At 61.4% G+C, this 20,624-nt stretch overlaps 1 protein-coding gene across 1 annotated transcript; it reads right to left on the reverse strand.

Moving 5' to 3' along the window:
- Window positions 1-1,114: 1,114 nt before the first annotated feature.
- Window positions 1,115-19,262, reverse strand: B4GALNT4 (beta-1,4-N-acetyl-galactosaminyltransferase 4). Its single transcript, XM_054275096.1, has 20 exons — window positions 19,079-19,262; window positions 12,383-12,489; window positions 10,771-10,884; window positions 10,599-10,694; window positions 10,297-10,387; window positions 9,869-9,969; window positions 9,498-9,565; window positions 9,082-9,160; window positions 7,856-7,922; window positions 6,370-6,513; window positions 6,100-6,209; window positions 5,777-5,877; window positions 5,459-5,541; window positions 3,669-4,860; window positions 3,272-3,579; window positions 2,962-3,115; window positions 2,581-2,653; window positions 2,336-2,489; window positions 1,993-2,119; window positions 1,115-1,331 (listed from the first exon to the last, which is right to left on the reverse strand). Exons 1-20 carry the CDS (start codon window positions 19,227-19,229, stop codon window positions 1,217-1,219), a joined length of 3,435 nt encoding a protein of 1,144 aa, XP_054131071.1. The 5' UTR covers window positions 19,230-19,262; the 3' UTR covers window positions 1,115-1,216.
- Between the last annotated feature and the right edge of the window lie 1,362 nt (window positions 19,263-20,624).

Here is a 20,624-nt window from a genome sequence, read left to right on the forward strand (position 1 = left end):
CAACAAAGCCTGGGGCCACAAATTTGGGACAAAAAGCCCCCAGCTGTGGCTGTTTGCTGATGGCACACGGATAGCTGAGCCCCCCTTTTCCACCCTCACCTCAAACTCGGGATGCTCGGAGCGAGCATGAAACACCCGGGGGGAAACTCCAAGACTATTTCAGGGAGGAGCCCAGGGGAGAGACAGGGACCCTGGCTGAGGAGGAGCAGGAGCCCATGGCAGGTGGGACACGGCAGAACCCTCGAGACACCCCCACGGGAAGCACCAGCACAGGGCTGGGACAGGGGCGGGCAGGGATGAGTGTGCCAGGACATGCACGGGGAACCAGGGCAGCCCTCCCTGGAGCTGGGTGGAGCCCAGGTGTGGGGCGGAGGCTCAGCAAGCCCGGGCGTGTGGCCGGGCATCAAACAGGGCGCAGCCTCCTCCTCCTCCTCGCATGGAAACAGCACGGGAATGCTGCTGCCCACTCCCACCCCAGAGAGGGGACCAAGGGACAAAGGCCAGCCCGGCTCCCATGCCCTGCATCCCTAGTCCAGGTGTGAGGGTGATGGAGCAGAGGGAAATCTCAGCCAAGACATTGATTTTAATTTTTTAAGAATAAAAAAAAGACCAAACCAAACAGACAAAAACTTCCTGAAAACAGCTTCCTACCTCATAATTTCACAGAAATTAGCTTGGAAATGTCATCTGCCCGTACCTGCTCCAGGCTCTGCCTGTCCCCCCCCAGCCCAGCCCCCCCTGGCACGGGCAGTGCCAGCCTCAGGGCTCTGCCCCCCACCCACAGAGTGTCCCCAGTGCCAGACCCCCCTCCCTTCGTGGGTCCTGGAAGGGGAACAGGAGGGTTTGGGCAGCCCCGTGGGCTCTTAGCCCCTCCCCAAAGCTCAGCTCCCCAGCCTGACACAGGGACAAGGTACTGGGTATTTTGGGGAGGGGCAACGCAGGAAAGGAGCTGCAAAGGGATCCTGGATGTCACAATTGCACCTCCAGTGTCCCCAGCCTGGCACAGCCCTCCAGGACCCAGCAAAGCCCCTGGGAACCACCAGCACGAAGGAGTTAATGAATTCATTTAGACCCTTAAGGACAAAACCACTGCCACCACCCTGGCCCTCCCCAGGGAAACCACAGCGGGCGTGGGTGCCTCCATGGTGGCACGGTGGCCGTGGTGGCAGGGGACAGGCAGGTGCCAGGGGTCGGGGGCTGCAGGCCGGGCTCAGCACTACTCCTTGGAGGGCTTCTTGCTGCGGGTGTTCCACATGCCGCGCTTGGAGTGGTAGTAGTGGTAAAAGTTCCTGAGGCGCAAGCGCTCCACCTCCAGCCCGCTCTGAAGCACCCTGCGGACGGAGGGACGGAGCTCAGGGATGGAGGGATGGAGGGACAGGGCTCAGGGGATGGATGGATGGATGGATGGATGGATGGATGGATGGATGGATGGATGGATGGGGCTCAGGGGATGGAGGGATGGAGAGATAAGGTTCAGGGGTGGATCGATAGAGGGACAGGGCTCAGGGATAGATGGACAGGGGTCAGGGATGGATGGATGGATGGATGGATGGATGGATGGATGGATATGGATGGATGGATATGGATGGATGGAGCTCAGGGGATGGATGGATGGATGGATGGATGGATGGATGGATAGGGCTCAGGGGATAAATGGATGGATGGATGGATGGATGGATGGACGGACCAAGATCAGGGATGGAGGGAGAGGGCTCCCTGCAGATGGAGGAAAGAGGGATACTGCTCAAGGGACAGGGAGATAAAGGGACAGGGCTCAGGGGATGGAGGAAAGAAGGGATGGAGTTCAAGAAATGGATGGACGGAGGGATGAAGCTCTCTATGGATGGATAGATGGACGTGGCCTTCCCAAAGGGAAGTTTTCCCCTTCACCACCCCATCATCCAGCCCCCAGGCAGCTTGATGGATGTGCCCAAATCCACGTGTCTGACCCTGCTCCCGGGGGTTTAGGGGCTGCAGGACCCCCAGGCTCACCTGTCCAGGAGCTCCCAGTCCTCCCCGCCCCAGCGGTCCCGGAACTCCTCCGTGTTCATCCCTCCCACACGGTCAAAGTCCGACTTGTAGATGCCGAAGAGGCCGAAGCCGTTCACCTCCCAGTAGCCTGGAGCGGGGGGGGGAGCAATGAGGTGAGGGGTGGGGGCACCCCCAAATGCCCATCTCATCCCCTCTGTGCTCTCCCCACCACCTGGGAACCACGGGGATTCCCCATCCCAACCCCTCTTCCCACCCATCCCCATCTGTGCCAGCTCCTGCAGAGGGGCAGCAGGTCTTGGCCTGGTTTTGGGGCGCTCCCAGCGGGAAAGGGGTCCCTGCTCACCGTTGGGCTCGCGGGGGGAGCTGCCACAGCTCAGCCTCATGACGATGGGGGCGTAGGCCAGCTTCCCCTCCACGCAGTGCTTGCGGATGCTGTCCAGGATGTTGGCAGGGAAATGGATGTGCAGGTCGCACAGGAACACGATGCTGTGCTCGTCCTGGGAGGGCACACACACGGGTCAGGGGAATTGGAGAGGAAGAGCCCTGGGAGAGGAGCCACAGGCAGAGCTGGTGCCTGTCCCCACTCACCTCCACCATGTCCACACCGGCCTGGAGCCCGGCAGAGCGCTCGAAATTCCCCGTGCGCCGCAGGTACTGGAACCTGGGGAGAGAGGACAGGGCAGGTAGCACTGGGGACAGACAGGGACAGCCAGGAGGGACAGGAACCACCAGCATGGGGTTCCCAGGAAAGCTCAGGTGCTACAGCTCAAGCTGAGGGTCCTCCCATAGATTTCAAGTTTCTCCACCCCCAGATCCACATGGAAAAGCAGTTCAAACCCCCAAAAACGAGGAGGAGGGAAGAGACAGCAAGGCAGGGGCTGTGCAGGTGGGGAAGGAGCAGCAGGCTGTGTGAGCACCCTCCCTATGGCAGGGAGCCCCCCAGACCCCGAGGCTGCAGGTGGGAGTTACCGGGGCAGCCGGGCATCCCGCAGGGCCTTCTCCACATCCATGTCCTCGCTGTCAAAGTCCACCAGGATCACGTTGAAGTTGGCGTCCCCCGTGGCCCCGTAGAGGCCGGCCATGTCCGAGATGAACTGCTGCACCCAGCGGGCCTGGTTCTTCACTGCCAGAGACACATCTCTCAGGCTCACAGAGGAACCCTCAGCACCTCCCCCTGGCCCAACCAACCCCTTCTGAGGAGAGGTGACACCCCCATCCCGCTGGGCGCTGCTGAGGGAGCAGCACAGACCCCAGAGAGCCGCGTCCCGCTGTCACCTACCCGGCACCACGAAGTGCACCATGACGTCCTGCCTCCAGCTGAGCCGCAGCGGCCGGCACAGCACAGATTTCCCATAGAGGATGCTCCAGGCGCTGGGCTGGGGCTCGGTGGCGCCCAGGGCCAGCCCGTCGGGGTTGGCCTCGGCGCTGTCGTCCTGCTTGCCCTGGTGCAGGAGCACGTAGACGTACTCGGAGAGCCGCACCGTGCGCTGGCCCCGCTCCGCCAGCTCCAGCTCCAGCAGGTAGCGGTTCCCCCGCGCCGTGTCCCGCCGCTTCTCCACGTTGATGATCCTCAGGAGGGTGTAGATCCTGCCGGGAAACGAGAAGCCTTGAAATCGCCGCCATCCTGAGCTCTGCTCCCCATGATCCGGGACCCAGCCCCCGAATTCCCTCCGTACCCCCCGTTCTTCTCGTTGAGCCTCTCCATGTACTGGGCCACCACGTCCACCACCTCGCTCTCGGCCAGCTGCAGGTTTCCCGACACGTTGCAGCGCAGGTCGTTCCAGTCGGAGCGCAGCAGCTCGAAGTCCACGGAGCTGACGCTGAACGTCCGCTGCCAGTTGATGGAGTCCTCCAGCCAGCCCTGCTGCAGCTCCCCCGCCTCGTAGGAATAGTCCGACACCTCTTCCTCCTCATCCTCCTCCTCCTCCTGGCCCTTCCCCTCCTGCTGCTGCGATGCCGTGGTCTCCGACACCTTCAGGAAGGACGTCACCCTCGTCCCCTCGGAGCGGGTGGCCTCGGAGGAGTTGTAGCCGGCAGTGGCCGCTGTCCTGCCCGGAGCAGGGGTCGTGTCCTCGTGGCTGAAGAGCCCCTCGGTGCCCAGGGCCAGGAGGCCGGGCAGCACCCGCTGCTTGGGCGGCCGCTCCCACCTCCTGCCGCTCTTGCGCCTGGCAGGGTCCCTCTCCCTGGAGATGTTACCCAGGAGCCAGGGGCTCCGGCGCCCAGGGAGGGCCTGGAGCTTGCTGGGGGCGATGGGATGCTTCTGCGGGGTCCTGGAGCGGAGGTGGACTCTCCTCACAAGCTTTGGATACAGGAAAATGCCGGGGAAGGCCGGCTCCTGGGCCGGGGCTTTGCGCTTCCCGGGCTGCAGCCGGGTCACGTAGACCTTCTCCTGGCTTTTCCGGGGCTTCTTGTCCTCGCTGGGAGCTGCTGGCCTGGTGGGACCTGGCGTTTTAGCTTTGCCACCGAAGATGGACACAGAGAGGTGGGGCTGGAGGCTCAGGTGCTTTGGAGATGCTGCCGGCAGCCCCAGCTCATCCTCCTCTTCCCCATCCTGGGGCAGCCAACGGAGTGCCCGGCGCGGGCCCCGCTCCGGCGCGGGATCCCCCTGGAGGGCGGCTGGAGGGCTGGGGGTGCCCCACGTCCCCCCCAGCTGCCCAGGGATGCCCGGCCCGGCCTGTGTCCGGCCCCGCTGCCGGCGGAAGCTGTAATAGTCCAGGTCATCTCCGTAAGCCCCGGTGACCGGCATGGGATCCTTCCCTTTGGCTCTGGGTGCCGGCCCAAAGCTCCGCTCCTTGGCCTCGGGAGGGGCGTCTGTGGGCTCAGGGCTGTCCACTCCTTCCTCTTCCTCCTCCTCGTCATCCAGGAAATCTAGGGAGCGAAGGCAGAGATCAGTACCCTGAGGCAGAGCCTGATCCCAGTAGCAGAGGAGCCTGTGAGAGGCTGAGGTGAGGGAGCAGAGCTGGGGCACCAGGGGATGCCCACACAGAGACACCCACATAGGGCTGGCAGCTCCAGTTGCTGCCACTTATCCCCACCTCAAATCTCAGCACCAATCCCACTCCATCCAGAAGCAAACCCGACCTGCCAGGGCTTTGCTAAGCTGCAAATTGACCAAGGCAGGCTCTGAACAGCCTCTGGCTCCCCAGGAGCACCCCCAGGCTCCATGGACACCCCCAGACTCCACACTGGGTCTGTTTCCTGCTGCCCACTGCCGAGGCCAATCCAGGAGATGTTGGAGGGAGAGCAAATCCCAACCCAGTGTCCTGCTTCCCACACCCCACACCGCCCTGTTGTCATGCCAAGCAGGATGCTCTGAGGGATGCTGCTCTGCACAGCCCAGCCCTCCTGCAGCCTCTGGCACGGCTGGAGTCACTCCAAAGAGCCACAGCTCCGAGGGGATGAGCTGCCAGCAGCAGGGATGCCGGGAGCTCGGCCCCGTGCCCAGCCATGCCTCACTGTGACTCACTGTCAGGGCCAAGGAAGAGAAACGCTCGCTGCCGCGGATCCTCCTCCTCCTCATCCATCTTCATGTACTTGTAGAACCCAAACCTGGGGATGGAGAGGGAGGGTGAGGGCCTGGGAGAAGGGAGGAGCGAGGAGGTTCCTAAATCCAGGACCGCCGCCAGCACTCAAGCTGCTGCACGCCTGGGAGATGGGGATGGAGCCAGCCTGGGGTGGCCCTCCCATGGGGGACAGGGACACGTGGCTGAGGATGCATCATCCCAGCACTGCTGACATCAGTCCCCTGTGCACAGCACCCCAAATCCCAGCCCCCAGTACCTACTTTTCCAGGTAGAGGGGGGACTCCCTGTAGAAGCACTTGTTCTCTGTCTCCATGTGAGTGAGGCGTGTGAAGTCGTTGGGATACACAAACGAGAGGTAGACCTGGGGGGTAAATGGTGCCGTGTCACCCCGAGGAGTTGGGGACCCGAAGCCACCACCAACGTGACTCCCAGCACCTCAAACACAGGGATTTAACCCCAATTCTCCCAGGTTGAGCCAGTGAGAGATGCTTCCTGCTGGATTTCACCCAGCTGGGAGCATCCCTGCCCTGGGCTCTGCCATGTCCCCATGGGAGCGTGGCCCTGTCCCCAGGGAGACACTTACGAACTGCAGGCCCTGGTAGCGGGCGATGGGGAAATCCTTCACCACGTAGGTGGGGCTGTAGGCACAGGGCACCAGCACGTTCTCCACGCGGGACGCCTCGATGGCAGGGGCTGTGGAGAAGCCCAGAGCATCCCAACGCGTTCCCACACACCCCAGCAGAGAGGCCTCCCCTCAAGAGATGGGCAGAGGCTGGCAGGGATGCCCAGAGCAGCCTTTGTCCTCCCCCAAACCCCGCCAGGGATCAGCATGGATGCATCCTCGGGCACTCACTGAGGAAGAAGGTGTCCCTGGGGTCAGCCTTGAGCATGTCGGCCCCGTGCTCGTCCTGCTGGGCCTCCCAGAGGTGGCTCCCACTGTGGCTGGCCAAGGTCTGCGGGATGTGCTCCACGTGGTTCATCTTCAGGGACGACTCATCTGCGGGACAGGGCCGGGCTGAGCCCCCAGGCACCCCCTCCAAGGGGGCATTTCCCACCCCTCCTGCTCCCAGGGAAGGCAATGCTGCCCTCCCAGCCATCTCAGAGACCCTGCGACTAATCAGCCTAATGATTATTGCATCCACTAATGAGGAGAGGATGAGGGCACAGCTGATCCAGCCAGGCCTCCTGCTCCCATTACCACGGCCTCAGAAAGGAGGGGATGCTGAGGGCTGTAACTCCCAAGGGCACACAGGGGTTAAACCTTGGATGTCCTTCCTGCAGGTACTTGCAACGCGAGCTGGTGTGCCTCCTACCCAGGCATGAGGGTGGCACGTCACCCTTGGCCACCAACCAGCCCCCAGGAGGTCACCCCTGCTCCTGTCACCTCGGCCATGCTCCCATGGGTGCTCCCTTCCCTGCTGCAGGGCCACAGGGAAGCAGGATGCCCCTTCCCCAACCCCAAATTCTTCTTCTTGTGGCAGGGAAAGGCTTCCCAAATGTGTCCCTGCAGCTGGCTGGGGTGGGGCTGAAGCCACTGGAAAAGTCCAGAAAGGGAAGGGAAAGGGAAGGGAAAGGGAAGGGAAAGGGAAGGGAAAGGGAAAGGGCTCTGCCTGCTGCTGGCAGCCTCCAGCAGGGAGGGGCTCCCCAGGGCTGCCATGGCTTTGCCTCAGGGTGCTGCTGGGTCTGAGGGAGCTGGGAAGCAGGAAGGAGGAGCAGGAAGGAGAAGCAGGAAAAGCTGGTGCTGAGGGACAGGGATTTATCTGCACATCACCCATCTCAGGGGCACCTGCATCAGCAGCACTGGCACCCCTCATCCCTCTTGTCCCCAGAGATGCTGCCTGCCCCCTCCTCCTCATGGACACCTCCCAGGGCAGGAGCGATGGCCGCTCCCGCTGCGTGCGGAGCGCCGGGGCAGGGCCCATCCATCACAGCCCTCCCTGCTGCCAGGGCAGGGGCAGCAAGCACAAGATCTATAGATTTAATTAAACCCTCTGCCATCCATCCCCGCTTCCACGACAGCTCCTCGTAACTCAGGGCCAGGCCCCGGAGCCAGAGGGCTCTTGGCAGGCAGAATGAGGCTGGGGCACCAGCAGAGCTGCGCTTCCACGCTGTGGTGACTGCACAGCCCACTTTTAGCAGCATCTCATCTCGCTCCCAGCATCCATCCTACCCACTGCAGCCCCTGCAGCCCTCCTTACAGCAGGCAGAAATCCAGTGTGGGGATTCAGAGGCTGAGATGTCCCCCCAGGACCCCATTTCCCAGGTTCTGCTTTCCTTCCCATCTCTCCCAGGACGTGCAGCCCCTGGAGAGCCTGCTGGCTGTGGCACCTGGCCCTTACCTGTGTACAGGGAGATGTAGGAGGAGTCAATCACCTCAAACTTCAGGCTGGGGAGGAAAACTCGCCACTGGGAAAAAACAAAAGCAGATGGGGAATGAGCAGGGGGGTAGCAGGGGTCAGGATGCAGCTGCCCAAGCCCAGCACCCACGATGGGTCCTCCCTGTGCACAGTTCCCAGAAAGTTCCCTGCAGAAGAGGAGCAAGAGAGAGGGCTGATCCTGCCCCATTTCCCACAGAGTTTGGGATCCCTGCAGGGTTGGAGAGGGAAAGGCTCCTGTGGGTAGGAAACAGGCTCATGCTGGCTCCCTCTGGGACTGCCACAACTCCTGTGACCAAAGGGCTCCTTTCCTCACTCCAGTGCTTCATAAAGAAGAGCTTGCCTTGATTTAAGAGGGTCTCCAGAGCTGCCTGCCCTGATTTAACTCCAGCATTTTAAAAGCCAGTCTGGAGCCCTTGTCGGGACAAGCCCTTCAATGCCCCCGGGGCGAGACACATCAGGGTCCTGCTTTTGTTGTGGATGCTGTTGTTGTCTCTCCCTGCACAGCTGAGAGCTTTTTCTGCACGGCTGAAAGGCTTCACTCCCTCCCTCCAGCAAAAACATCCCATCTCAGAAACATCTCCCCCATCTATTTGCTTTCCCCACTATTTGTTTTTGCCCAAAGAAACGCAGATCTTATCAGGATAGAGGGGATGGGGAGGAAGGGGTGTAGCTGGCCTCCCTGATGCTTTCCTGGCACCAGCTTGATCCCAGTGATTAATGAGTTCTTGGGAGAAAGGAAACCTTTGCTAACGAGCCAACATCTTGCCCTCAGCCAGCCTGAGCCCCTGACACACGCTCCAGGCTTTGCCAGGGCTGTGCTGCCAAGGCAGGCAAGTTCAGATTCGAAACCCATGGTAATTCCAAGGGGGAAAAAGAAGAAAACAGGGAATGGCTCCATCGTCTGGGCCACCTCTCTCCCACTGCTGGGATGCAGCCTGCAAGGTGGGACCTGCCTGTGTGGGCTCTTCTTGCCCATGGGAGTCCATGGCAGGGCCACCAGCAGGAAAGGAGAACAGCACTCCATGCATCCCAGTGCTGGAATGACCAGGGAAACAGTGACACTGACTTGTCCCCACTGGCAGCTGTGGGAGGGGGAAACCTGGCTTTGCTCCAGGATAAAGCCCTTGGGGACACACATGGGAAAAGCCCTGGAAGGAGCCTGGCATGGGGGGTGGGCATTTACTCACCCCAACCTCCACGTGGTCCGAGCCTCGGTCGTCCTGCTTGTGCAGCAGCTCAAAGTAGTAACGTCGGGAGGACATGAGGCTGCAGGGGAGGGGACACAGCTGTCAGAGCCCAGGGCCAGCCTGGGAAAGCCTCCCTGTCCTGCCCACGGGTGGGTAAAACCTTCCTGAGGCAAGGAGACAGGGAGCTGGGGAGGGTGTCTGCTCCCCATCCCACTGCTGAGGGCTTCTGTGGGATTGGGGGCACACTGTGACATCCCTGTCCTCAACTTATCACCTGCCCCTTCAAACCATGGGTCTGGGGTCCAGCCCAGCCCCACGTGCCTTTTGGGAAAGGAGCATGGCCCAGGGAGGTCAGAGGCAGCACCTGCATGTCCCAGACTCCATTCCCTTGGGATGATCCCCACAGACACACTCACCGCAGGGGCTTGGACACCTGTGAGCTGAACTTGGTGAACTCTCCTGGTGCTGTCCACTCAGTGCCCAGCTGGGAAGGAAGGAGGAGATGAGAGAAGCAGGACACCACACCAAAGCCCAGCAGCCTCCCATTACAGGAATTAACCCCAGGGAAATCCAGGAATAAATATTAAATCTCCTGGTCTTTGGCAGCTCCAGCCAAGAAGGGACCAAGGGGCTCCTTTGGAAGCCAAGCCAGGCCTGGCCAGGGAGGGGAGCAGGCAGAAACAGCCTGGCATTCCCAAAGGAGCAGAGAGGCAGGAGAGCTGTCCCCAGCACAGGCACACATGGATCCCTCCCTCTGGAGCAGGGAAAGGCAGAGGTGGTGCCATACCTTGCCCACAAATGCAGCCAGTCGGGAATTGGAGGGACTGTCATCGGAGCTGAGCCAGAACTCTGAGTTGTCATCTGAAGCCACAGAAAACTGGAAATCCCCTGCAGAGAGCCACGGAGAGGGTCACCACGAGGGACACAGGGACCCTGGTGGTGTGGGATTGATCCTATTGCCTCGTGGTGAGATGGGGAACAGGGATGGGACCACCCCAGACCTCACGTCATGGCTCTGCCCTGGATGGGATCAGGGCTTTGCCTCCCTTCAAAGCCACAGGAAAAGGGGCTTTGCTCCGGAAGGACTCCCCTGCCCAGGAGCCAGGATTTGGGGCCCATCTCCAAGAGCCTTTCTGTGCTCCTGTGGCCAGGAAGCGGAAGGACACAGCATCTCCACATTGCTGCATGGGGGAAAAGCCACACTCCGTCACTCACCATCCTTGAAGGGATGGATGTAGCCAAAAATCCTCAGCCCATAGTTCTTCCACTTGGGAGACACAGCCAGCTTCTTCACTGTGGTGCGGGTCTGCCGAGGAAACAGGCATGGATCACCTCCTCCATGGATCACCTCCTCCATGGTACCCCAGCCTCCCACACCCACAGAGGGGGTCCCATCTCCTCCAGTTGGGAATCACTTCCCCAAGCCAAGCCCTGCAAGTAAAGGTCCTGAGGAGGAGCAGGGGGCACCCAGGGAGGGATGTGTGGACCCTCCCACCAGTTCCTATCCCGGGACTCACGTGGGGGAAGAGTGGGAAGTGGAGGTTCTTCCTCAGGTGCCTCACGGCCCCGCCACACCAGTCCTCGAAGACGTGCAGGTTTGCCTTCCCTTTGTACTGTGGGAGAGGAGAGGGGGCTCAGTGGGGCTCCTGCTCCTCCTCCATGCCCTCCCAGGCTGCTGCCCACACCCACCTGCTCGTTCCAGGGCAAGGCCTGCTTGGTCAGGTTGAGCTTGGGGTGGGCACTGGCGCGGCTGGAACGCTGCTGGCTTCTGGAAAACCAGGCATCCCCGTCCTGCCCTTCACTCTGGGGAGGCACAGAGGGACACAAGGGATGGGTGACCAGGGCCAGCACGGCCTGTGCTTGTGGGATGGCTCTGTGCACCCGTGGCTGCCCAGAGAAGCTGTGGCTGCCCCATCCCTGGAAAAGCTTAAGGCCAGGTTGGATAGGGCTTGGAGCAACCTGGGCTAGCAGAAGGTGTCCATGCCCCTGGGAATGGATGGGCTCTAAGATCCCTTCCAACCCAAACCATTCCAGGATTCCACAATCTAAACACCTCATTTTGAGCCTTGCCTAACCAAGGCAAAAGATTTCACGGCTCAGGGCAAAGGAAAACAGGAGGTGGCACAAAAATATTGGCAAGGTGTCCCAGGCAGCAGTTTCAAAATGTTCCAGCTAAACTTGTTTCCCTTCCTCTGCCAAAACTGCTCCAAAACAGTGAGTTTTCTGTTCATCCAAAACGTTTGGCCAGTCTTGGGGGCTGCTGGGATTTTGGGCTCTCTCCCTCTAAAAGCACAGAGGGAGCAGGATGCCTCTGCACTCCCCCTCTTCCTTTAAAGGGGATTAGGTTAATCCCATTGCTTGTATCTCATAATTTAGAGATTAAGTGAGCATTTACCTGCCTCCAGATCACTGATGGGTGACAAGGAAGAGCCAGGTGCTTCTGGGGCCCCTCCAGAGCATTCCCCTCTTCCTCAGCTTCCCCAGAGCATCATCCCCCTCTGTCACCACAGCACAGCCCATTTGGATGCACAGTGCCAGGGAGATAATTAGCAAACTGCCTAAACAAACTCATTAGAGCCCCGGAGGAGGGAGCAGTGCCCTTGGAAGACCTCACAAGGAGGGAGGGTTTTGTGCCAGGCTCAGTGGAAGGCTTCTCCCTCCTCCCAGGAAGAGCCAGGATGCAATTCCTGCTGTGCCCTCTATCTTGACCCAGCACCAGCCTGTGCCTCCTCTGGGCACCTGAGGTTCCCCCTTTGTCCATCTGTCCCTTATTTCTGAGGAGTTGGGATAGGGCAGGGAATACCCTGTGGCTTCCCCCTTCCTCCATCCCACCTGGCTGCCCTGCTAGGAGGCCTCTTGGTGACAACAGGTTGGACAGGGACAACAGGGCCTTCAGCAGGGCCTTGGTGACCTGCTGGACAGGGACAGCAGGGTGTCCCATGGCTACAATTCCAAGTGCCTCATGCTTGGAGGCTGCACCTGGGGTGTAGTGGCTCTCCAGTCCAGGACAGAGCAGAACACACAAGAGCAGGTGGCTCTGCCCAGAACAGCAGGAATTGCAGAGCAGATGAAGCTGGGCCCTGCCCGGGGAAGCCGTGACAGGGCACATGGAGCACAGTGTCGGATATGGGGGGGATATCCCGCCCCGTTTCAATGGGACATTAGAGGGTTCATCCACTGTGAGGGCTGCTGGGCAGAGCCAGAGGTTCTGATGCACCCCCAAACCCTTGGATCCCCTCAGCTGGACGAGACCTGGAGCACTGTGCCCCCCGTGACCTCCCCACCCCTTCTGCCCCGTTACCATGGGATCTTCCTCGCGGCTCTCGCTGGAATCCTCGGCCTTCCTGCGCCGCGCCGGGGCCGCCGGCCGCCTCCCGGGATCCGTCACCTCCCCCGGCCTCTCTGCATCTGCCAGGGAGCACAGGGGGTCACACCACAGCCTGCACCTCTCCTGGGGACACTCGTGTCCCTGGCATTGGGTACAGGGACATGGAAAGGGGGCCCTGGCTGCAATTCCCCTCATTCCATCTGCACTAAGCAGCTTTGCAGCAGCTCATCAGCAGCAGGTTTAATTACACCCCCCACAGCTCCCAGCCCTTTACATAAGAGGTACTGGGATGAGCTGCTGGGGTCTTGCTCCCCTTCCATGCTCAGGGATGCATCCCTGCTTCCTGCCCCTCCAATCCCAGCTCTCCCAAAGCATCCCACAGCTCTACCAACAGCACGCCAGCCCCAAACCCCCCAGACACCATCCCCTCAAACCATGTCCCTCTTCAAAAATCACACTCACATCAAAACCTTGCTCCCAGACCCATCAGGTTCATTAATGTGCTGAGTTAATTATCCCCAACTTTTGAGTCCCCTCTGTAGCTCCTTTTCCTTGGGCAGGGAATTTTAAACTACCCCCACTTCCCCCAAAACAACGGTGCAGACCTGGAAAACGTTACTTTGGGGGGGACATCCTCTTTTTGTGCCACCCACCCCAAAACCCAGGGGGATCCACACTTCAACCCAGAGTCAAGGGAAGCTCAAGGCAATGCTTGGAGAGGTGGGTGTCCAAGAACCACCTCCACAAACACCCGAGGCTCCCCAAAAACCAGCAATGAGGGGGAGCCCCAGGTGTGCTGAGCAGCGACCCCCACCATGGGAATTGCAGGAAAGGGGTCACAGACCCACTTCCAAGGGTATGGAATGATGTCCCTGTGCCTCCACACCCTCCTTCCCACCCCCAGCCGGTCCTGGGGACTCCCATTCCCGGAATGGAGCAGCCTCAGTGACTGCCAGGCCAGGGAGGGGCTGGGGGTGCCCGGAGCCCCCCGCCCCACGCCTCCCACCCCATTGGTATTCCAGCGGCCGCGCTGCCGGCGTCTCCTTGGAGATGGCAGCACAAATCCCATCCCCACGGCAGGGACAGGAAATTAAGCTCTAAAGCCCCTTCTTCTGCTCCCGGCCATTCTTCAGCCCCTGGCAGCCCCAGCTGGCTCCTGGCAGCTCCCCAGGCTGCTCCCTCCCCTCTCCCAGCCCCATTCCTGCAGCCATCCATCCCTCTTCCCTGGGCAGGAGGGTGATGGGAGCAGCGGCACACACGGACAGCGGCAATCCCACATTCCCAGCGCTCTGATCCGAGCATCCATCACGGCCAGGAGGAGCTCAGCGCCCCAAGGGGACCTGCCCAGGGCTGGGAGTGGCTCTGTGGTACCCGCTCAGGGAGTCTCTCCCAGCCCTGGAGGAGATAAACCTGCCTCCCGTGGGATCCTGTGGGATTTGCCACGGACAGAATTCCCTGGATGGCAACCTGAGCCAGCAGCCTCCCTGGGATGGCTGGATGGTCCCACCCTGCTTCACTCTCCTCCATGTCAGGACTGTGAACTGGAGGGGGATTATTTGATATAAATTGGGTAAAAACCAGGAGTTAATCCAAGCTCATCCATGGAGCTCTCAGAACCCAGAGCCACGAGCCCCCTGCTTGCTCCCATCCCTTCCGAAGGGCTCCCACATCCAGGGAGGAGCAAAAGCACCAGCAACGCTCCAGGAAAGGCTTCTGGGCTTCCCTGGCAGTTTAAATATTGGAAAGTGGCTTCTGGTCAGGCTCTGGGGACCTGGGAACCAGTGCCATGGGGATAAGGGGTGGGGATGGGCAGTGCCTGGTGCCAAGGAGCATCACTGCTCCCAAAAATCCTGAGCTCCTTTGGTCCCAACCACAGCCTTGCGGGAGGAGCAGCTCAGAGGCAGGAGAAAGAAGAAGAGGAGGAAGAAGGATTCCAGCTCCTCCCAGCATCCCAGCAGGATGCAGAGCAGCTCTGCTGTGTCCATTCCCTCAGCCAGGCTCCCTCAAGGACCAGAGAGGGCAGGACAGGGACAGGGGAAGCTCTGAGGACAAGCTGTGGGCTGGGGATGCTCAGGGAAGGGAGGGAAGCACTAAAAGCTCTTCTCTGGAGCGACGCCGATGCTTTGGGAGCAGGGAGGAGCGGGCAGGAAGCACAAACCATGGCACAAAGCAGCTCTGAGTCACAGCAGCCTCCAGACAGGGAGCCAGGATCCTCATCCTGGGGAGGAGGCCACGGATACCAGGGACCCAGGCAGGGCACGGAGCGATGCCTCCCATGGGAGAAGCGTGTCCCGTTATCCCGGCCCTGGAACTCCGCTGGGGAGCACAGAGAGCCTTTCACATCCCACCTCCCTCCTCCTCCTCCCCAGCTCCAAACACAGCCCCTTTCTTCCAGGCCGGGGTTTCTCCTGGCCCTTTTCCAAGCCCTGCGACGTGGAGGGGGGGAGGTGACATCTAAACCCCGACACAGCTGCAGCAGAGGTGGTGGCAGCAGAGGTGGTGGCGGTGCCTTCCTCAAACCCAGAGGTTCCATTCCCAAAATTTCCCCCCTCGGAGCAGGAGCATCCCTGCAGGAGCCTCCTAACGAGGTGTTGAGTAATTATAATTAGCGCTAAAGGAATCAACGCCACAAATCCCCCTGTCAGTGCCACAGAAACATGGGACAGAAATCCCTGACAGAGGGTGGTGGCACGGGCTGGGTGACAGCCGGTGACACCAATGGGGATGAGGGGAATGGGGTTTGTGACCACCCTGGACACTCCTGAGCACTGCTGGCACCTGTCACAGCCGTGCAGAGGGAGCTGGAGCAGCCAGGGGGGATCTCTGCTGCCTCCCCCATTCCTGGGCTGCTGTTTTCCCACTCGGCGGCAGCGCTCTCAGCTGGAGCCGTGGAAATCGATGGAATCGCTCTGGCTGCTGATGGAGCTGCCATGAGACCACTCCAGCTGACAAACACCCACCAGGAGAGGCAGCTCCGACACTTCCACGCTCATCATCAGCATCTCACATCCCTCCCAGGATTGGGCAGCTCCCAGACTCCCTGGCTGTGCATCCAGTGCCCCTCTGCCCCAGGGAGAGCTGGATCAGCTCCCACAGGACCCTGCTCCATCCCAACAGGGATGATGCTCAACTCACAGCCCCCAGCACAAGGATTTGGCTTCCTGGGATGCAGCCTCTGGAGGAGGTCACGGTGAAATGCTGGGAATTTTAGGGTGCATTTCACCCCAGAAGCATTCCAGCCTCTGAGCTCCACGTTGCCTGTGGGGTCACCACCCCGATTCCAGCTTCCCAGCCTCTTGCAGCAGCTGGCTCCTCATCCAGCCAGAATTCCTGTGTCCTTCCAGTGCCAAGGCCACTGACACCCCAAGGAGCAGCTCTGGAGAGCCCCAGCTGCAGGCACGGGGAAGGGATGGAGGGGAGATCCAGGGCAGATCCCAAACACCAACACAAAGAGCTCCTGGTGCTTGGGAAAAGCCACCCCTCACCTACCCTGGCTCCAAGGGACGGTTTTGGGGACACTCCAGGAGCCAAGGGGCTGGGTCACAGCCAGGCTGGGGACAGTGCCACCCTGGGGTGCCACTTGTGCCTCTGAAGAGCCACATTTTTGATTCTGAAAAACCCAAAACAGGCAGGTGCCAAAGTATTCCCATTGGGCACCCCAGAGGAGCAGGGCATGGAGCCTGAGGCTGTCCAGGAAGGGATTCCCATGTGGAAAAAGGACCCCAGTGACACCCAAACCAGCCTTTCCCAGCAGGGATGGGAGACTGGGGTGACGCCAGCAGAAGAAAGAGCAGCTCCCAGCCCAGTCCCAAATCCCGCTGCCCTTCATCTTCAAAGGGCTCTCTCATCCCCTTCCCTACCTGCTCCTGGCATCCCTGACAAAAAGGATGAGCCCCACAGGAGCATTCCAGGCTCCCAATTAAAATCAAAGGATCTGCAGAGATGGATCCCAGAGGGACACATTACCCCAAACCCTCTCCCCAAAAACGGGTCCCTGGGGGGAGGAGAGCCAAGGACAGGACACAGAGCATCCATCCCACCGCTGCCTCGGGATCAGGGGGTTTGGGAGCCCTCTGGAGCATGGCAGAGGGGTGACCCAGGCCATGCCACGTCCAGCAGGCAGAGAGAGCCCCACTCCATCCCTGACCTGGCTTTAGACCCCCTGAGCGCCCATCCTGTGCTCCCCCAATCCCACAAAACCTCACTCCAGGCTAAACCCCAGCAAACCCCACACCCCCTGTGCCAGCCATTTCAGGGCTTTATTGCCTTTTTCCCCAGTTCTTTTTTCCTTTTCCATCCTTTCCCCACCTGGCACATCCCCCGTTTCCACCCCATTGCCTCAGCGGGTTTCCAGCCGGGAGAGCTGGAAATGGCCTCATTATTTCCACTGAGGAATCCTGTGCTCAATTAGCCAGAGAAGGGTAATTATCTGCTTGGAGAAGATGAGGAAAAGGGGGGGATGTTTTATCAGGGACCATCCCAGCTTCCAGCCCAGCCCCTGGATGCTCCAGGTGTCACCAATGGCTGGGACATGGGAGCCCTGGGATAATCCCACTGGGATCATCCTCCCAACCCCACCTGGCTGGGTGTTCCCCACTTCACACCCCCCAGAAACTGCCTAAAATCCTCATGCCCTGCACCTGCAGCCTCCAGCTGCTCACTGACATCCTGCTTAATGAGTAATTAACCTTTTTCCTTGTTAATTAACCAGGCAGCACCCCTGGCACAGACAGACAGGTCCTGGCTCATGGTGGCCAAATCCAAAAGTCATCTCCAAACTCCTTTGGGGTGATGCTCTTCCCCCAGACCCTTGCGACAAGTTTTTTCCTTAATATGGTTTATTTCCTATGACCTATTTGGGATTTTTTTGCTTGTTTTGTTTGGTTTTTTTTCCCTCCATTCCATGTTTTTCCACCTAAAACATTCCCTGCCTCTCCCAGTCTGGCAGCAGCAGGATGAGGTCCACCTGTGCATGGTCAAACCCTTCCCCAACCTCCATCCAACCCCTTCCCAAATCCAAAAAGGCCGAGTGGGACCTAAACTCTGCCTCTCCCACACCTTCACCCGGGTTTTAGGAGCCCACTGGAAAATCCAAGGAGCATCCCAGCTGTATCCAGCTTTCCCTGGAGAATCCCCCACCTCTCCACAGCCAAGGAAGGTGCCCTCCCCATGGCAAAGGGCAACATTTTCCCCTCCCAATGTACTTTCCCATCTGTTTCCCCACCTCCCAGAGACCCCGTTCTCCACCAAAGCCCAGCTCCCCTCACTCCCACTTTGCAGCCATTGCACCCCCTCCTTTCCACAGCAAAACCTCTGGAGCATCCCGAGGAGCCAGCCGGGATGCAGGGACAGCAGGGATGGGCACCTGGGGACATCCCTGAGCATCCTCCCCGCAGGAAAACCACGGCTCGCCCCCCAACACCCGCGGGGATCCCATCCATGGTGTTCCCAGCATGGGGACAGCGATCCCAAGCCAGGGTCTGGCCACAGGCCACCCAGACACGGCCATCCCGAACAGCGGCGGGGCCGGGGGGAAGCGCCTGGGGATGGGGGTGGGAATACATGGAAAAGCCCCCGGGAACACCGGGAAAAGCCCCCGGGCACGGAGGATCCCGCAGGGAAGCGGCAGCCCCGGTGCCCTCCCCTCCCTCCCAGCCTCATTTCCTGCCTCGCTCATTCCCATTATCCCGATTTCACCGCGAGGCCCAAAATTTTGCAGGCTCATGCTGCTGCTGCTGCTCCGCTCGGAAACTTTGGGGTTTCCAGCCGGGAGGCTTCGCCAACCCCCGGGACCGCTGGGACCCCCTCGGGAAAGGCTTTTCCTCCCAACACATCCCGGCCCCTTGGCGTTTTTTAGGACGCATTTTATAGGCGAGGTCGGTCCCGGCGAGCTCAAGTTTCACCCGGCAAATATCGCGAGTGGCTTCGTGTCCCCCCGGGCTGCCCAGGGACAGCTGGCCCGGGAAAACCGGGAAAAACGGAGCGAGCCTCGGGGCACCTGTCCCTCCGGAGCATCCCGAAATCCATCCCGGAATCCAACCCGGCGGCTACCCAAGGGAGGGGGGCAGAAAAATGGAATTTTGGGTATTTTTACGGTAGAGAAGTACAGGCTGAGAAAGTGCTGGGATGGGATGGGGAGGGTTGGGAAAGGATGGGAACGCTGGGAAGGGATGGGAGAGCAGAGATTGTCCCTTCCAGCAGGGCGAGCGCCTATAAATGGCCTCTTTGTCATCTCAGCCAAGGCAGCGGGTGGAAAAATGAGGACGGAGCGGCTCGAGGGGGGACAATGAATGTCCCGGCCGGTTTGGGGACCCTCCTGGGTGTTCCCCTCATCCCGAAGGGCCAACGCCGGGGCGCGGAGCCCACGGAGGGGTCCCGCTCGCCCCAAACCCGCTCGGGTGACGCGGGACAGAAACACAGCGCTGGAAAGGGAGGGTGCTCCGGGTCCCCAGCGTGGCAGGGGGACCCCCAAACCCCTCGGGGACCCCCGAACCCCAGGTGCTCTGAGAGCACAGTGCGGGGGGAGCCCTGGCGCTCCCTGGGGACCCTCAAACCCCAGATGCTCCGGTAGCGCGGAGTGGCGGGGGAGACCCACCATCCTTTGGGGACCCCCAAAGCCCCCCGAGGCCCCGCTCCGAGGGCTGCCGGGGACCCGCCCGCCCCGGTTACCTTTGCCGTAGGCGAAGGGGAGGCGCAGGGCGCGGCCCTGGCGGACCAGGCTGATGTGCAGGTAGGTGAACCAGGCGGCCGAGGTGAGCAGCGCCAGCAGCAGCAGCAGCTTCAGCTGCTTCCGGAGCTTCTTCACCGGGAGCCGCGGCATCCTGCCGCCCGCATCGCCCCCGCCGCCGCCGCCGCCACCACCACCACCGCCGGGCTAACCCCGGCCCATGGGGCCCCCCGCCCGTCCAGCCCGCGCGCTCCGGGCCGGCCACGGGGCGGCTGCGGCTCGTGGGGCCGGGGCTCGGTGCGGGGCTCGGCGGCCCCGGGCCCGCCGGTGCATCGCCCCCCCCGCGCCGCGCCCGCGGGGGGAATGAATGAGCCGGCGCTGCGCGCGGCCACGCCCCCGACCAGGAGCGACGGCCCCGCCGGCCAATCGCCGCGCGCCCGCCGCGGGCTCTCCGCCAATGGGCGCACCGCGAGGGCGGGGCCTGCGGAGGCGCCGCGCGTCTCCACGCCAACGGTCCGGCAGCCCCGCGGGGCGCCGCGGACGCGACCATGAGGGGCGCGGGGGAAAACCGAGCCCCCGGGGCTGTCCCTGGCCCTGCTCGGCGGGAGAGCGGGGCGGCGGCGAGGTGGAACCGAACGGGGTATCCGTGCCGAGGACGGAGGGCTCGGCGCGATTAGTCACGCGGGTCTCGGCCGGGTCGCCCCACGACCGCTCCCCCCCGGCGGCGCGGATGGTACGTTCCCGGCCGTCAGCGGCGGGGGCTGCAGCTCCCGGGCCGGTCCGCAGGGGGGCGCTACCCGCAGGCGCGGACCGCACCGGGATCGTCCCGGGAAGATGAGGGCGGGCATCCCGGGATCAGGGTTGGCATTCCGGGATCGTCCCAGCAAGATGAGTGCGGACATCCCTGGGAGCATCCCCCGCTAGGTGCGGGGGTCCCTTGAGGGGTGCGACCCCCAACTCCCACTCGCTGCGAGTCCCATGGGAGCTGGATCCCCAGGATCGCCCCAGCCGGATCCCCCGGGGTCACGGCTCTGCGCCCTCTGCTCATCCCGGCCACAGCTCGGTGCCCCGATCTGCGGGCTGGTTCTTCCCCCTGCCGCTCAGGGCTGGAAAATAACGGGACTTTTCCCTCGCCATCCCACAGGTTGAGGCAGCGTCCCCGCCCTGCTGCGGCTCAGGGTAGGGGTGAAAGCACGGGAGAAATTCGTCATTAAAGGAAGAAACACCCTCACGGCGGGGGAAACTAGAGGGCACCAATGCCCTGGGCTGAGATTCCCAGAAACCAAATCCCAATTTCCAGGGCGGGGCCACGCTCGTTCGGTTTATTTAATCAGAAACACTCCCGGAGTTGCCAGGAAAAGGTTCCAGGACCGCGGATCCTGCGGATTCCGGTGCATTAACACGGTCCAAGCACACCCCGAAGCCTGAGAGGGGGATTCCTTTAAGGTGTGCAGCCCGAGCTTTCCGGGGATCCCAAATGGCAACCCCAAAAAGTGGCAGCCCCTGGCTTTAACCCTGTGTTTTTGGGGGATGGAGGTGGGCTTGGGG

Source organism: Melozone crissalis, unplaced genomic scaffold (assembly GCF_028551555.1).
Source record: "Melozone crissalis strain CALT ecotype California unplaced genomic scaffold, PUWL_Pcris_2 ptg000018l_1, whole genome shotgun sequence".
NCBI lineage: Eukaryota > Metazoa > Chordata > Aves > Passeriformes > Passerellidae > Melozone > Melozone crissalis.